The sequence below is a fragment of the Culicoides brevitarsis genome, chromosome 2 (genome assembly GCF_036172545.1).
Source record: "Culicoides brevitarsis isolate CSIRO-B50_1 chromosome 2, AGI_CSIRO_Cbre_v1, whole genome shotgun sequence".
In the NCBI taxonomy this organism is placed as follows: domain Eukaryota; kingdom Metazoa; phylum Arthropoda; class Insecta; order Diptera; family Ceratopogonidae; genus Culicoides; species Culicoides brevitarsis.
In genome coordinates, this window is record NC_087086.1 from 42,072,196 (window position 1) to 42,090,016 (window position 17,821).

General features: G+C 31.3%; 3 protein-coding genes across 3 annotated transcripts in view; 2 read left to right on the forward strand and 1 right to left on the reverse strand.

Moving 5' to 3' along the window:
• Nucleotides 1-8,758: 8,758 nt before the first annotated feature.
• On the reverse strand, nucleotides 8,759-9,911 carry LOC134829191 (calcium uniporter protein, mitochondrial). The gene is made up of 5 exons (XM_063842188.1): nucleotides 9,904-9,911; nucleotides 9,679-9,784; nucleotides 9,434-9,535; nucleotides 9,174-9,377; nucleotides 8,759-9,112 (listed from the first exon to the last, which is right to left on the reverse strand). Exons 1-5 carry the CDS (start codon nucleotides 9,909-9,911, stop codon nucleotides 8,759-8,761), a joined length of 774 nt encoding a protein of 257 aa, XP_063698258.1.
• Nucleotides 9,912-10,088: 177 nt separating this feature from the next.
• LOC134829192 (uncharacterized) lies at nucleotides 10,089-11,936 on the forward strand. Its single transcript, XM_063842189.1, has one exon. The coding sequence runs from the start codon at nucleotides 10,089-10,091 to the stop codon at nucleotides 11,934-11,936; it is 1,848 nt and encodes a 615-aa protein (XP_063698259.1).
• A 1,745-nt stretch (nucleotides 11,937-13,681) lies between these two features.
• The window catches only part of LOC134829193 (protein javelin), a 30,796-nt gene continuing 26,656 nt past the window's right edge, over nucleotides 13,682-17,821 (forward strand). The window contains 2 exon segments of the mRNA XM_063842191.1: nucleotides 13,682-13,736; nucleotides 15,801-15,909. Of these exon segments, the coding sequence (XP_063698261.1) occupies nucleotides 13,682-13,736; nucleotides 15,801-15,909 (164 nt within the window).

Here is a 17,821-nt window from a genome sequence, read left to right on the forward strand (position 1 = left end):
TCGCCTATTAATTATTATTCATTGTTTACTTATCTGTTTTTTTTTTGTTTGCGAATTTCGTTTTGAAGCGAATTTTTCATTAATTTCTAATTTATTATATTTTTTATCGTATGACAGAACACAGATATTACATTTACGCTTCGTTAGAAACAATAATTGAATTTAGGCTATCACTTTTTTTTTTGTTTCGTGTCACGAATGTCCCTCGAAAAATAAACTTTATTGCCTTTGTTTGTTTAACGCCAACATGGTTGTTAATTAGAAAATTATTATTATGTCCGAAAAATGTCAATTTCCGAGTATTTGGAAAATTTAATGTGCTTTCCGGCGAAAATTCATCCAATTCCTTCGACTATATGAACAATGTAATTTATTTTTTCGGTAGAGTAGTTCGCTTGATGTTCGTTGCAGCAGATGCCATCCACATTTTCCTTACATTTAATTTACCGCAGACTAACAAGAATTTTTTGGGTAACTTTTCTCCTGTGATTTATTACTGCATGCGAGTGATAACGTACAAAATTTTTCGAATGAGCTGCGAATTTTACTTCCTTTTCCGACAACGTTCGACACGGAACTAAAAGCAAAAGTTGTGAATGTGCCACGAAGAAGATATCTGTGTAATGATAATTTCATGTACTTACCCGTCGTACAGAGAAAAACATCGCAAAATATCGTCTCTCTTGTTAGAGCCTGTCGTTCGTACGACGAGTCTCGTGCTCGTTTGCCGGCAAATTCGTCGACGATGAAAAAGGAGACTGTTGTTGCTTTTATTTTTGTTGTATGTGATTTGTGAGTGTTGATTCGGAAACAAAGAAAAGTGTTTTCATAAAATTTTTGTATCATGCAATTTGAATGTGAAATGCTTCAAAAACACAGTTGGGACCTTATAATCATCATAAATAAAATTTAGTTGCTGAAAATGATACGACATCGGGAACAAAGAACATCAAAAACGTCAACCTTGTTTACAATTTCAATTACTTTCTGAGGGAAAATTCTACTTTCTTATCGATTCGCCTTATTTTCTTGAGGACAGACAATGTTTATCTTGATCTTCGTTCATTTTTCATCTTTCGCTGTTACTTTGTTGCGGCTTGTCTGTTTCAATCTCTAAGTAAGATAAGTGTCAAAACATAAAAAAAAAACATATTAGAGTATTGAATTTTTTCTTTCCTTCATCTTTCTCCTTCTCTTCGATTCGATGTCTGTTTTCGTTGAAGTTAGCAACGAACTTGGAACGAGACATAAACCCGATTAAGCCCGCCCAGGGGAAATATTTGTTTGTACGATATTTTTTCCTTTTTACATTCCTTCGATTTTTTTATCTTTCGCAAATCGCAAGATATTTGATGTTTCACTCTTTGCTTTCACTTTTTTGTTGTTGTCTCTTCATCGCTTGCTGAAAAATTGAAGAAAAAAAAATTAGGAAAGTTGAAATACGATTTCTTTTTATTTTATTATTTTATGGAGAAAAAGTGTTTTATATTATTTGAATAGACCAACAACGAGACACAAAGTCAGACAAACCAAGTAAAATATATTGGTAGTTGGTTTTAGGGTTGCGGTAACAAAAAAAAAGTAAACAAAGAAACTTTTTTTTTATTTTTTAAGAGAAACTTTTTTTTTATGGTCTTCCTTTGTTTGTCCTTGTAGTTTTTTGTTGGATCATTCCATTTTTTTATGACTCAAGTAATGCGTTTTAGGGATTTTTAATGAAGTGCTTGTCGTCAAAGTTTCTAAGGAGACACAAAAAAGTTCAACTTTTGAAGATTCGACAGCAAACAAGCATCGTTAAAAGATTTTCTTGATCCCCATTGAGTTTTAAATCCATGAAAAAGCAAGATATTTATTTTACTTCGCTAACAATCTACCTTTCTTGCTGAAAATACACAAGTCAACAGCGGAAAATTACATCCTTAAATCTCTTTTGTACAGAAATAAACTATGCAAGAATTCTCCTTCACGACAATAAAAAAAAAATACGAAACGACATTGTTACATTTGTGCAAGAGAGCGCGCACACAACCAGCCAATTAAATTACAAATTCAATTCACTTGATTTCGTGTTTGTTTAACATTTTCTATTGATTCCCTCATCCTCATTCTGCATCCAATATCCTGACATTTTATTCAAATATTTGCCTTCTTTCCGTCTAATTTTTCGCCAAATAAGGGATCTCGTAAAATATAGGTCACAATGTTGCACCCACACGGAGACACGGAAAATCGCTTAATTAGTTTGCATCCTCTGCGTTGACATTGTACACCGTTACTTGCCATTAATTTATTCAAGTGCTATTTGAATTTCTTTGTTATAATAACTTTTTTTTTTCAAAAGTTTCACACATCCTCGACAACCAGCTGTTTTGCATTATATTTGCATTTTCGACTTTTCCCATGGAACCGCTTCACCACGATGTCGGGCGAATTTAATTTCTGCAAAAATAGAACAAAAAAAAACATTTTCATTTATAATTTCATGTTAAAACAAAGGTGCAACTCAAGCTAAAATTTCTCTTTGTAAGAGAAGAAATCAATTGAACTTGACACAAAAAACGTTGCTTGTTTGCCTCCTTCTTGCTTCTTCGTGTATTTTACGTTTGTTGCAAAAATATTTCTCCCTTTTTAGTGTGAGTGCTTTTTTTCTAAATGGCATTAAATACGGCATTGTTCACAAAAAAAAAACACAAACAAAACTTTTGCTTCGTTCAGAGCAATTTACTCGCAGAATTGATGCCAAGAGCAAACTTTGAGCAATTTACTGAAAAAAAAATAAATGGAACAACAGGTGAAATAGTACACACTAAAAACGATTATATTTCTCGTGTTAAGGAAAAAAATGAGGAAAATTCGAGAAAGTTATGGAAAACTGAAAAATTTCTCAGAAAAGATTTAAAATGGGAAAATTCATGAAAAATTATTTAATTTTAAATAGAATTTTCATTATTTTCATAGAAATGCGGTTTATAGTACCTCATCTCACTCAAAATTTAATATTTTTTTTCGTTAGGCTAATATGTTTTTTTAAATATATTTCTTTTTAATATTTTTTTTTTATTTTTTTCGTTTAATATTTTTTTTCAAAATGTTTTTAAAATTTTAAAATTTTGAAAAAAAAAACGATTTGAAATACTTTTTCATACAAAATGTAAAATTTCAAACAATTTTTGATCATTATTGAAAATTTTAGTTCAATAATATATAAATTTAAAAATAATTTAAAATTGATATCAGAGTATAAAGTTAAAAATTGAAACAAAAAAAAATTCGTATAAATAACTCAAAAACTTTTGAAAAATAATTTTTTTGAAAAAAATTTTTAAAGAAGAAAATTCATGTTAGAATACGATTTTCAATACAAAAATTCTTAAAAATTGAAAATTCCATGAAAAATTTTGAAAAAATACCAAAAAGGTAATTTTCGATTAAATTTTAATTTTTTTTATTTTGCCCCATGGGATTTTCAACTTGGGACAAAAAGTTCAAAAAAAAATTGGAGCGGCCTAAACAATTTTGAAAAAACATAAAAAAAATTGTCCAACAAGATGAAAAAAAAGATGAAAGAAAAATACTTTTGGCTTTGATTTGGTATTAATGACTCTCCTCTCGAGCCTAATATAGCGCAAGGTATATGTCTAACAATAACAATAAAGCCGGAAAATGACTGCTATTACATTCTTACCGATGCTCACTGCATGGAATCTAAAAAAGACAAAGAGGAAACACAAAGAAATGTAAGAAGGAAACATTTAGTCTAACTTTTACTTACAAAAAAATGGAATAACAGCAAGACAGGTGTTGCGAACGGAACGGAAAAACATCGAAAGAGAGACTTTTCTCTCTCATTCTCACTATTTTTGTGTGTTTTGTTGTACAACCATCTGTTTTGCTTTGCTTTCCCTCAAGTGAAAATATACGTGTCCTCATTTTTTTTCCTTGTTCCTTCATGAAAAGTGAAAAATGCTTGCATGATGTCTCGCCAGCTACAATTTTTTTCTGCTGTTGACTATAAATTTCAGCTCTCAAGTTCAAGTCTAGCGTTGTTTTTACTGCAAAAAGAGGATAAAAATGAATAAAATCGTTAAATGAGTATGAAAAGTGTGCGACAATATATTTTTATGATAGCTAAGATGACATGTAGATGTAGCGAAATGACATAAAAGTAAACTTTTAAAGTAATTGAGATTTTATTTAAGAGCTGCGGATGACGTGAAACATGAAAGACACTTGAGATTTCGTTAGATTTTCATTACTCACCTGTTCGACTTTTTAAAATATTAAAGTTTTTATTTGGTGAAAGGCTACAATCGTAAAAAAAGCAACTTTGTGACTTTTTGAAAACGTTGTTTCTTGTTTTTCTGCATCACGTTCCGCTATTGAACGCATATACATACGACACAAAAAGGGATTGAATCAAGTCTCATCCGTAAAGAGATTTTTATATTCGTGCAACGCAAACATTTGCTCCGATTTGATATGATGTCTTTTTTCGTCTGTCACATGATTCAACTAAAAAAAAAAAAATGTTGAGCACGTCGGATGAAATTAAAACTGGATGAAAATAGAGACGACAAAGGAAAATTAAGGAAACGAGTCTTTTGCACTTATTTACGGATGAACACCTCTCACGAGTGATTTTTTTTTATTTGAGCGTCGAAGCGTGCTTTTAATGACTTTTTTCAACCGCACTCTATTCAATAGATTTTTTTTGTGAGAAAATCAATTTCGCTATTAAATTTACATAATTGCCTATAAAATGATATTTTCGCATCGTCTGCGTAAAAATAAACAATTTATGAGCTCCATAATTGGAGTGTGTTGCAATAAACGGATTACGAGTCCATCATGAAATAGAAATAAATGAAAATCTCGCAAATAACTGCAAGAACTTAACAAAGACAATTAAAAAGTTTTAGAGATTATTTCGTTCACAAAAAAAAAGACAACAATTCGAACAATTATCGTTTCGTTTATATCTCTCTTTCGAATGTCTAGACATGAATTTTACTTCTTTTTTTCTTCTCGGAATGTACTTTGCACTTTTCATGCCCACATTTCTCGTACGAGAACGAAGAAAAGGGAATTCGAAACGGTTAAAGGAAATTGTGATATTTGAGCTCGACTTGCATTGTGACTGACTTATAATGACATTTTTTTCTATTTTTTTAGAAGAGGATTTAGAAAAGTTTACCGCACTATCCATCTTGAAAACGAGAAAGTTTTATATATTGAATGATGCTTTGTGCGAGACAAGTCGTTTCATTTCACACTTGAGGTACTTGATGGTTATTGCTGCACTCGTTAAATCCTTAAAATTACAAAGAATTAGAAAAAAATCAAGAATTGCTTACCGAGATGCGGTTTGTCCATTGCGCGGCAAAAATTATCACTTTTTTTTTTATTATTTTAACAAGTTATTAGCAGAACAGCAATAGAAATGATTACTCAGGAAAATGTAGTAATTATGTTCTTGCTACTCATTCAGCTAAAAAAAACTTCGTTGCGTTGGCGTGAAATAACTTTCTGCGTGTTAGGTATTAATTTGCTCATGGCATTTCCAAGAAATTTCCTTGATTTTTTCCTTATTTTCGACAGCAGGACAGAAATAATGATAAATTTTTCATATTTTATGAGATTTGTCTCGTTCTGAAATGTAAAAAAAATATTTATGAAAATAATTCTTAAATTTTTGTTCAAGATGATTTCAAAAAAAAAATAAAAATAAAATATTAAAAAAAAACATTAAAAAAATATATTAAAAAAATATTTAAAAAAAATATTAAAAAAACATTTAAAAAATATATAAAAAAATATTTAAAAAAAATTTAAAAAAATATAGTTTAGTTTACAATTTTTTAAAAAAATATAAAAAAAAATATTTAAAAAAAAATTAAAAAATATTAAAAAAAAAACGTTAAAAAAATATTTAAAAAAAATAGAAAAAAACAAACTATAAAGCATAAAACAAAAATGCTAAAAATACTGAAAGCGAAAAATTCTCGCGGATTTCGTGAAAACTGAAGCACAAAAGAACGTTGATTGTCAATAATAGCGAAAGATTGCTCAATTACTCTAAAAATACATTCGGGCCATGACAACAAGTTCGATTTATGAGGGCTTCGAATAAATTTTTCCGTAATATTTTGTGTGTTTATTGCATGCGGTGAAATGTTCAATTAAATTAACATCAAATGCAAATAAATTAGGAATGCAACATATTTTCGCCTCATCACACACACAAGTACACAGGAGCAGCTTTCGAAACCACAAAGAGACCCAAAATCGAATTTCCTTCAATTGAAAATTGGATTTGTTTGTAGGTTGAACAAACACAAGTTCGCATCAAAGAAAACGCTTCGCATTTTACACTTTAGTGAATTTGCGTGTCAAGCGAATAAAAAATAATAAACAAACAACGGGGAAATATGTGTTTCGAGTGTCATGTTAAACACCTACAAGCAACTTCAAATGGCAAGGAGCAACAACAAAGAGGGATTATAAGTGATTTATACGTTCGTGGAAAGCTGATTTAAATTCAATTGACGATAAATTGTTCAAACAAGAAGGTGTAAAGGATTCAAGAAGATGACAAATATCAATAAACTTTATGCCGACGTGAACTTTATGATAGATCAAACAATCGTGAGTATGACAAACTTTTTTTTTCGAATAAAAATTTAATGAAAATCTCCTTTAGATATAGTTCTGATAAACTTTTATTTTAAGAAAAATCTTTGTTATCTTTATTTTTCAGAAAAACAAAGTTAAAAGTAAACAAGTTTTAAGCTCATAAAACAATTTTCTCTGTGTGAAACATAATTTGTGGCGCCATCTTGTGACATTTTCATCATTCAACAAGTGTTTTTCCTCTCAAAAGCATTAAAAAGCTCTTGTACTATAAGAAATCGGCAACAAAAAAGTTTATCAAACAGAAAAAGGTCACGTGGTTAAAATTGTTTGATACATCAAAGACAAAACTTTCTTTGTTTAAGACGTAGGAATGGAAATTCGAAAGAAAAACAACAGTTTTAAATAGTTTTAATCAACAAGACCATGTTTTCCTTTATTTTATTTCATTTTCTTTTCAATTTTTTTCAATCTCCTTTGTTTTTCACTAAATTACTTTATTTAGTTTATTTTTTTTGTCACACTTTAGATGATATTTTATTTTTTTTTTTCTAAATTTTACAATTAACAACTTTTATTTACTTTAATTTTTTAGTTTTCAAGTAACTCAGATGATATTTTCCTTACAAGAAGTTCGAACTTAAAGCTAACATTTCTGGTCAAGTAACGAGAACAAGAACACAAAACAGTCATCATCGACATCTTTTATGAAAGGTAGAGCGAAGTCCTTAAATTTATATTCAATATTTATGTATATTATAAAAAATTGAAGAAAAATTGGCAAACAATTAAAGTTTCAACAACTTATATTTTAAATGTATATTAAGATAGATATAGATAAAAATTAGTTAGCATCACAATTTTTTTGTTAAGAATTTTTTCAAGTACATTTTTTTTTCTTTAGTTATCATCATCAACCATTTATTTAATTGAATACTATTTTAATCAGAAGTTTATCTTTAGTAAATATAATTAGTAGCGCAATTTATATAAAAAGCTCGAGCTAATAAAAGCTTCGTTTATTAGATCTAGATTGTTTTTTTTTAAGGTAAGGTTTTTTTTCAAAGGATTGTTCTATTTAACTTTAAGATTTCTTGTATCCATTAAAGTTTTTTTTTAGGATTGTTAAAGCGTTCGTTATTTTTTTTTTAATTTAAGGTTAATAAATATTTGTTAGTGCATTTATTTTAGGATTAAGATTGTTATTTGTGCTATTTAACGATTTTTTTAAAGATTTGAGAGGTTGTTAAAAATTGTTGCGTCTAAAAATGCGTTATGTTATTTAAAAATGTTTTGTTTATTATTTTTTATTTATATTTTTTTGGTGTTTTGCTTATGTTTATTTGCTTTTGGAAATCATAAGGGACGATGGACGGCTAACTAACGAGAAAATAAAAGAAGAACAAGAGCTATTGTTGCATTGCATTCTACTCTTAAACACATATTGGTCGCTTTTGTTTGTTGGTTTCTTATTATTTTTATTACAAAATGCTTATTTATTAGTTTTTTTATATATTTTTAGGGATCAACGCAACATTTATTCGGTCCGAGCAAGAAATCACAGAGAAAAGGCTCGAAGCTCTCGGGAGCTCTGAGGTTAAATGCTTTAAATTGGGAAACGAGGAAAAAAGCTAAAGGTCCATCAAACATTAAAAAGGACTTCAAAAGGGGGATACAACAAGAAATCGTCAGACTTGTAAGTAAATGTTGTCTCGAAACAGCTTCAGTTTTTTACTATTAATAAAATTTGAGTATTCTTCGTCTGGTGCGTTTTTTTCGTAAGACTTAAAAATTAATTTAAATAATTAAAATAAATATTCTTTTTTTCATTTTATGAATAATATAATATAATAAGATTGACTAGAGACCCTGATGTATAATTATCAACAACTTCTAAATATATATTTTATGGCTACCTATTTAATTTTTGTTTTTAGGAAATTTTTTATCTCTTTGTTTATTTCTTTCATGGGGTAACTGTCTGTATTTCGGCGAGTGGCACGAGATTCGATGAACGTCGTTTCTTCTATTTTCATATTTTTTTTGTAATAAAAATCAATCGAGGGATTTAAAAACAGTAACAACAACTATCGATTTGGAGCAAAACGAAAAATAAGAGAAACCATGTTTACTTTTTCGTGATCTTCAACTTTTGTAATAAATTAGAAATTTTCATTAGTTCGCTACGTTGTAGTTTGGAAGTGAATCCGCCTTTGTCGTCTTTCGTTCCCGTTGCTTCCGCAATAAAGTCTTTGATCTTTTTCGCTGTCGAGATTTCCGTTTCGCTATAATTGGGCGATTTCACGGGCGTTACAGGCAAATGCAAACACAATGGATCTCGTAATCGTCGAATATCCTGCTCGATAACGGCAATTTCGCGTTTTAGATTGTTGTATTGTGTCAGATCGAGTCCATGTTTTTGCGCGGATTTGTGCAAGGCGATTAGTTGTTGGCGATCTTTGACATCGGGAAGAAGATAGTCCTAAAATTTAATGAAAAAAATTATTTTTTTGATAAAATTTTGAGTGAAAATGATGACAAACCTGTTTAGTTAATACAAAATAAGCGAAACACGCCATGCTTGTACCGTAAGTAACGAAATAAGTAACGGGCTCCATAATATCCCAAGAATATTCCCACCATGTAAGACGTGCGAGAACTCCAAATTGCACAGACATGAGACCCAAACCGAGCCATGCCATCGAATTGGCGCGTCGTAAAGCTTTTGAGTTTAGTTCACGTTTTTTCTAAAAGAAAAATTCAATGTAAATCGTTATGAATGTAAGAAAATTTTTCATCTTACCGCTTCTAAAGGACCTAATTGCTCATTTAACTTTTCTAATCTCCCTTGTAGTTCCCGTTCTTTTGTTATTTGATACTCTCCGACGTTCAGTGCTTCATACAGCTGCAAAATACAAAAAAGATTGCGTGAATGCAATGCCATGAATGGAAAGGATATAACAAAACCACATGATGTGTGTGCGTTTGAATGTGGCTTTTATATCCAAAAAAGGAAGTTTGATTTATATTCGAAAGAGAATTTCATACCTGAGCTACGAGCGCCCGAACGTCGCCCAATCTCGTTAATTCCTCGGATGTGACTTTCTCGCGTGACGGCGGTTGAACATAGTACTTTCTGTCGTTGATGTAAAGCCTGCAAAAGAAAAACTTTTTTAATATTGTTTGATAAATGGCCTCTGGTTAGAAAAACATCAAAGCAAATCACGAGCACATTAAAATCTATACTTCTAATAAATAATGATGAGTCGTTACGCTATCATTATTATAAAAGACTTGCAGATAATCTTAATGGATTTTAAAATAACGGGCAGGAAATTGGATCGTCGCTTCATTTGTCGTTCGCATTTACCATCAATAACCAACAAAAAATGAAAATTTCTCATATTTTACTTTTTTTAATGATCGCAACAATTTCCATCAACTTCATTTCATCCGAAATGAACGAAAGTTTTCTCACGTATTACGTCGAAGATATGTCAAGCGATCGGATCGAGTATACAAACTTCGTGGATGCTGTTCGAAAGATCGTCAGTGCAACCCAACCGTATATCATGACTCTCATCTACGTCACTTATCCACGGAAGCAAAACGAACAAGGAACTTCTTTGATGGTATCTCGATTGCTGCAAACACTACCTTTAGACGTGAAATATCGCGTTCAGGATTTTGACAATTTAAAACCCGTTGGAGTGAATTTTGTTCAAATTCGACCTCGTTTCTTCAATGTAATTTTTTTGAACAACTATCAGGAGTTTATGAAGGAACTTTTGCCGCATTTTCAGAAAAATGTTTTTGATCATCGCGGCTTTTACATCGTTGTCTTACCGGATACTACAAAATGGCATCCTAAAGATATTCAACATTTGATGGAAGCATTTTGGCGATTGTATGTTGTCAACTTGAATATTCTGCTGCAAGATGTAGAAGGAGCGATTTTAAGTATGACTTATTTTCCATTTGGAGCGGGATATTGTGAAAAAGTGAAACCTGTGGTATGGAATAAGTACATAAACGGAAATTTTACGAGTTTGAATCATTTTCCACGAAAATTAAGAAATTTTTATGGATGTCCCTTGCTTGTTGGTGCCACAAATGGAGCGCCTTTCCTTGAATATGTGAACGAAACTTTTGTATCGGGCATCGAAGGCATAATTCTTCGCACATTATCGAATAGTGTCTTAAATTTCACTTCAAAATTCATTCAAACTGATCGTACGGAACGTCAAGGGATCATTTATCCAAACGGCACAATATCAGGAGGAGGTCTTGCAATGCTCAGAGATAGAAAAGTCAACTTTACCATTGGTTTTTACGGGATTCGAGCGGATTATTTGCAAAAATTTGACTTGACTGTGGCAATTTATGCGACGAAACTTCAATTTTTCGCCACAATTGAAGGCACTCGACAGAATTCCGTTGAATATATTTGGATGGCATTTCAAAATAACGTTTGGTTATGCATTGGAGTCTCATTAAGTATAGGATTTGTTGTCATTTGGATCCTACAAATACGTTCAAAGGTCGAAAAAGACTTCGTAATTGGTAATAACATCGATTCGCCGACTTTGAATATGGTAGCTATTACTTTTGGCAATCCCGTGAACCAACTTCCGGAGAAAAATTTCGCAAGAACTCTTGTAACATTGTTTTTTCTCTTTACCTATGTCCTTCGCACGGGATTTCTTGGATCTTTGTATGAAGTTGCTCAACGTGAAACTGAATATGTTACGTCATTTCAAGAGATGTTGGATCAAAATTTTACCTTTTACGCTGCGGGAATCACAAAATACTACATTGACTCTGTGGATGCACTCAAAGGAAGAGTCAAGTATGCCGTTCCGAACGAAAATACGTTTAATCGTGTCACGGAAGCAACTCTCGTGCCCGGAAGTAAAGAAACCGCGTTGACAAGTCAGTATGTCATTTATCATCTGAATCGTATGGGAAAGCGAAAGCATCTGTTGAAACCCATAAAAGATGATTTGGCGCTCGCAACTCTTGGAATCTGCTTGCAAAAACAAAGTTTGTTGACACGAATTTTCAATGATTATATCTTGCAGTTTTCCGCACATGGATTAACTTCTTTCAGCATGAAGGCGTATTATCCGAGAGATTATTTGACAAATGTTAAAAACGCGCACGAGCCTAAACAGACAACGTTGAGTGATGTTTGGGGGATTTTTCAGTTGTTGATTTTCGGATGGATTGTCTCGACGATCGCTTTTGTTGCAGAAATTATTTATTTAAAGTTTGTTACACGTGTGAAAATTGAAATTGTCGATTAGTTCGTTGAAGACATCAAAAGTAATTTCCTTAAAAAACACAAAGAGGAAACCAAAATTGATGACTTTCTATTAAAATTTCCATAAATAGCAATTATAAATGATAAAAAGCAATATATTTCAAATAAACACAGCTTCAAAACACGACAAAAAGTGATAAATGACCCAAAATTCATCATAAAAAAATACTTACCAAAAATTTTCCCCCATCAAATTCTCGACGGAACTCGCAGCAGCTATTCTCACGCCGCTGTCATTCAAAATTGTTGCTCTATCAATTCCGCGATCCTCGGCACGTAGCATATCCAAAAAGTCGCCAACTGAATGCGTAACGGGCCTCAGCGTAAATTGGCATAATTCGTTTCTGCTGGGCAGGGGAACAGTCACTTGTGGCAGTCCATACACATATTTTACTGTAACTGCAACGAAAAAAAGAGAAAAAAAAATTAAAATCTTGATTAAAAGCTGCGATTGTTGATTAAACATTGCTTTAAGGTCAATTAAAAAATAATATTTCCAACAATTGCATGACAGTTGTGAATTAAAAATCGAAGTAAAAAGTTATCTGATTGGAAATTTTCCCGTAATGTGATATAAAAGTAAGAGTTATTCGACAGATGAAGCAGTTATTGACAACAATTTGTTCTGAAATCATCGAAAATGGCAATTTTGAATCAACTTTTCGCAATTTTTGTTATGTTGGTGTTGATTGTAAGTAATTTTTTTTAAAAATTTTTCCGAAAAATATTTTTTTTTTATTTTAGGCATCAGCAATCGCTCAATCTGGCGGAAGTAATGCCGGCGGAGGAGCTGGAGGAGGCGCAGGTATGGGAATGAACATGGGAGCAGGCGCTGGAAGCTCAGCAGGATCCCAAAGCGGCTTCGGAGGCTAAAAACGATCATGAAACACCTGAGTTTCGTGTCGAACATGTGTCATTGCACTAAAAATCAATGAATAAAAATATGTTCCCAATGCAAGAAGATTACTTTTGTGACAAGTCATGTAGAAAATCCTCGCGTCGTTGTGTCGCCTTGCTTGAAAGAATGATGCCAGGTGAAGAATATTTCCTCTATCTTACGTTACATATGTCGTTCGACGACATTCAGATGTGAAATGAAAAGAAATGGTGCAAAAAATGTCAAATAAAATATAAAATATTTTTCATTTGTTTGCACCTGACGTCTTCATTTCGACAAAAAATGATAACTTTTATTCGGATTTCATGGAAATTGAAGTCAAATGCATGGAAAATTTGAATTAAAACGGAAAAAAATTGACCGGAAGAAGTTTTTAATGCAAAACATAAACAAAAGTACGGAGAAAAGTACTTGACACGTGAATCGCTTACAATTTCTCCTTTTCATGAATATAAAGAGCGATCTTTTTAGCATATCATAACTATAAAAGTTTATTGTTATGGAGACAGTGACACCGTTTTTCATCCGTATTAGTACTTGGAGACGGTAAAGTGTGTTGTTTCCTCGTTTCTTGCCAAGCTTGAGAATGGAAAATGTAAGATAAGTACTTTTTGTACAGAGGAAATTTGAATCGATCCTTATCTCTGTCATCATTTTGGAGCACAAACACAAATTTTGTGTCCCTCTTGTGTAATTTTCACATTTCCGTGATTCGACAAGGTCATAAGAAGAACTTTAATTGCCTCTGTCGTCGTCGTCTCGTATTTCGGAAAAAAGGGTAACTGCAAAAAATGTTGTCTTTGTGTCGAAAAACGAGCCTTATTATTACAATGTCGCCTGTTTTGCGTGTTAGTCACGTTATTCAAGACAATTTACTTAAATACGGCACGTTCTTAATTATTATTGAGCCTCCGCAGCTTTAGTCGTCAAGAAAAAAGATTTGAAATTGATGAGAATTCACTTTTTTTTTGTTTAAAACGAACAAAATCAATTAGAAATCGTTTAATTGTCTGTCACTTTGATAGCACGCGAAACTTTTGAACATCAACTTGACACATTTTCGTATATTTTCTATTTTGTTTAACACATAGTTGTTAATGTTGTTGAGCAAATTCGCATACAGCACACAATCAAAGAATAAATATCGGTAACTTTTACTTGCATTTTACCGTTCTATTGTTGCAGTGCACTCGCTCACGTGTTGTTTATGCCACAAATAAATAAAAATTTTCTTTTTAAACTGAAGTAACTGCAATAATTATCGGTAATTATTGTCTTGTATATTTTGGAGCGCGTACAAGCGAAGAAACTCTTCTTTTATTATTTTTTGTATGAATTTGAAAAAGAAAGAAGTTTCATAGGGTTTTCATTTTTCTTGAAAATTAAATCTAAAAAATGTTGAAAAATATTTTGTTTAAAAAAAAACAATTTTTTTTTCAATTTTTTATATTTTTTAAATTTTTCAATAATCATTTTTATATTAAAAATAAAAAATTGAATTTTTTAAACAAAAAAAAAGAATTTTCTTCTAATTTTTTTTAACAAAAAAATAAAATAATAAATTAAAATTTTTTCAATTTTTTTATGAATTTTTAAATTTTTAAATCATTTTTTTATAATAAAATTTTTTAATTTTTATAAATTTCTCAAGAATTTTTATCTCTTTTACAGAAAATGTTCATCCTACATCCTACATAAGAAAAATGCTTGCCTTGCTTGGCTGGACACACTTCTCATACACAAAATTTCTACAATACTGGGTGGCATCAACAACGAGCAATCGAACAACATAACTGCATACACACACAGAAAACTTCTCATTAGCAAAAAAGCAGAAAAATAGCAAATAAATATATTTGTTTTTATACCTCGTTAATAATTTATAATCATCAGTACTGTAGTTAATTTTTATAATTCGTCAAAGCCGGATGCAATACGCGTTTTTTTGCAATTTTAGCAAAAAAAAAAGTGTTCATTAGAAAATAATTGAGAATTGCAAGAACAAAAGATCGATTAAAGTCACGCAATTAATTAAACGGAACGAAGTTCTTGTCAAAGAAAAAAAGTGATTGAACTCAAGTGACATTTAATTCTAACATGACGTGATATGCAATTGTTTGAAAAAAAATTCAATAAAAAAATAGAAATCAGAAAAATTTCCCAATAAATTAAGAAATAACGCATAATTTTGAAAAAATAAAGTTTCTTTTAAGGAGAAACTCTAAAGGGGCAAATATTTATTACTGTATTTGAGGCAACACCGTTCAGGCTTCTTGCTCAATTCTTGCATGTTCATGTTGAAAAAAAATAAAAATTAGCTGTAAAACCATTCATTAAAGTCTATGAAGCCGTAAAACGTTGGAAAAAGAAATGGAAATTTGCATGTTTCTTGCTTTCATCAAGCAACAACGCTCATAGTGCTACATTGTGGAAAAACTGGGTTAGGAGAGCGATAAATTTAATGCAACAGTGGTTTGCTTGCGCTCATAAGTAAATAAACGTATAAAGTAGGTTTATGTCCTTCTTCGTGATGCGGCGATGCTTCTTGCAAGAAAGTCTTCAGATCGATTTTTCTTTCTTTGAAATCCTTTAACAGCTCCATCAATCATTCGACGAGGGTATATCACGTCATGTCACAATTAAATTGATTTAAATCCTTGAGCAAAGGCGTTAAACGGAGTGTGAACTGATTGCTTCTTTCGTTCGTCTCTCTTTTATTTCATTTTATTTAAATTTGTTTAATGAGATTAAAAAAGGAATCTGCTTTTTTATTATTATCATTGTAGAAGATCATAAAAAGGAATTTTGCGAAGAAAAAGACGATAAAAAATAATAAGAAAAAAAAATCAGTGAGAAAAAAGACAAAAGAGAAGAAAATAAATCACAAAAAGAACGAGTCAAGAGCAAAATTTTATTTTTTTACAAATTTGAGGAAATTCGCCACAATAGGTTCTGGACAGAGCAACGCCCTGCAATACAATGGAGGAGTCGGAGCGGGACAATATACGCAAATTAATCAGGCAGGAAATCAGAATCAGGCGTCAAAGCGGAAACGAAGGTTTGTTCATTTCCTCTTAAATCATATTTTTATTAATAATTCGTACCCCTTTCATTAACAAAGCAAAAAAAAAAACAGAAAAAAGGGCAAAATATGATCCGTCAATTCGGAGAAAAATGAGAAAAAAGGGAATTGTTGTCATGGTAATCTCTCTTTTGATGATGAATGAGATAAAAGGTTGAAATTTTTGACCTACATGTCATGACATGAGTCAGGTTTCGTGCACAGAACCATTATAAATTTATTTAATTTAAAATCCATAAATGCTAATGTGGGCTGGATACGAGTAAAAGAGAGAAAATGAAACGAAAATAAAAGAAAAACGAAAGAAAATGATGACATAAAAGATATTTTGAGCTTTTAGGATTGAATAAATTAGCATAAAAGGTTTAAGCCCATCATATCTTTTCATTCTTTCCGTTTAAAGTTCTTTTTTACGATCCGAGTGTTTTTTGTTTCAGAAACGGATTTGACGAGACTGTGACACGCGATTCACGCTTCAGACAAATCTCCAACAATTAAGCGATGGTTGCCCCCAAGTCACCTTTGAATAGTAATTAGCTCATTATTTTCGGTCCTTTTTTCCATTGCTGAGCCGCAATCCATTCAGACATACTAAAATTTGTCTATATTTGCTTTGACACTGCCTGAACATGCAAGTGCGGCGGAGAAAAAATCATCTAATTTGCATTACGAAGTCATTTCAGGCAACCAACTAACATCACGTTACACCAACTTTTGCTTTACTTTACTTTTTTCTGCCGCAAAACTTTTCTGTATTCACTTATTTTAATGAGATTCGAGCCAGTGTCGTCGTTAGTTACAGCTTTCAAGGATTTTATTTTTAAATTTCATGACAATATGACACCGCAAAGCTTTTTTTTCGAAAGTTTTTTTCAATTTTTATGGGTTTTATCGGAAGTTTGCACAAGTGTTCGATAACAATTTATTGGTTATCATAATAAATTAGATGGAAAACGAAAAGAAATTCAAACAAATAAACCATAAATGTCTCTCTTTCTCTTGTTTTCCATTCATAACTCAATCCCTAAAAGATTTATTGACACCTTTCCAACAACAAAACACAAAAAGACACACTTGCTCTTTTATCAACTCGCAACATATTCATGTGCCTGTACTATATTAAAATAACACGTGAATGAATATGAAATGAAAACATGACAAGAAACAAGAAACAAGCAATTTTGACATGAATATATCTTTTTAGTGAGGACTTGTTTGTCTCTGCGTGTGTGAGGGAAGATGAAAAAGAGGCAAAATCAAGATAAGACGAGTTCGTAACTAACTAATCCGTTTTTGAAAGGTATTAAATTTATTAAGCTTTTCATACCTTCGTCAACATAATCGTAAAAAACGAACTAAATTAGGCAATGAATTCCACACAAAGCCATTTTTCATGGTTTTTCGCCTACTTTCTACGTTCCGAGACATAAATCAACATTGAACGAAGGCTAGATTTGGGCTCGAGAAGTTTGTTTGAGTAATTGCAATCCAAGTAGCGGTTAATTAAAAATTTTTAAATTATTTTATTTTTTGATACGTTCCGTGGCAAAAGTTTTAATTGCTGTTTCGGAGTCGAGTATCATAATTACTACTTAGTTAAAAATGAGCAGCGGTCGTTGAGGCGACAAAAATACTAAATTATGGCAATTAAGTGTCGAGAATTCGACAAAAAGTGTGTCTTTTATGGGTTTTAATGAAAGGATTTTAAATCAAAAAGTTCTATTTTTGGAGATTTAAAGAGATTGCCAAATTTAAATGATATTTTTTTGCAGGAAATTTTTAACTTTTTCATTCTTTTCCGTTTATTTTGGTTCGCGAATGTTCGCATCATCATTAATTTTATGGAAATTTCCTCATTTCTCGTTGGAAAAGTTGCACATCTGTTGCC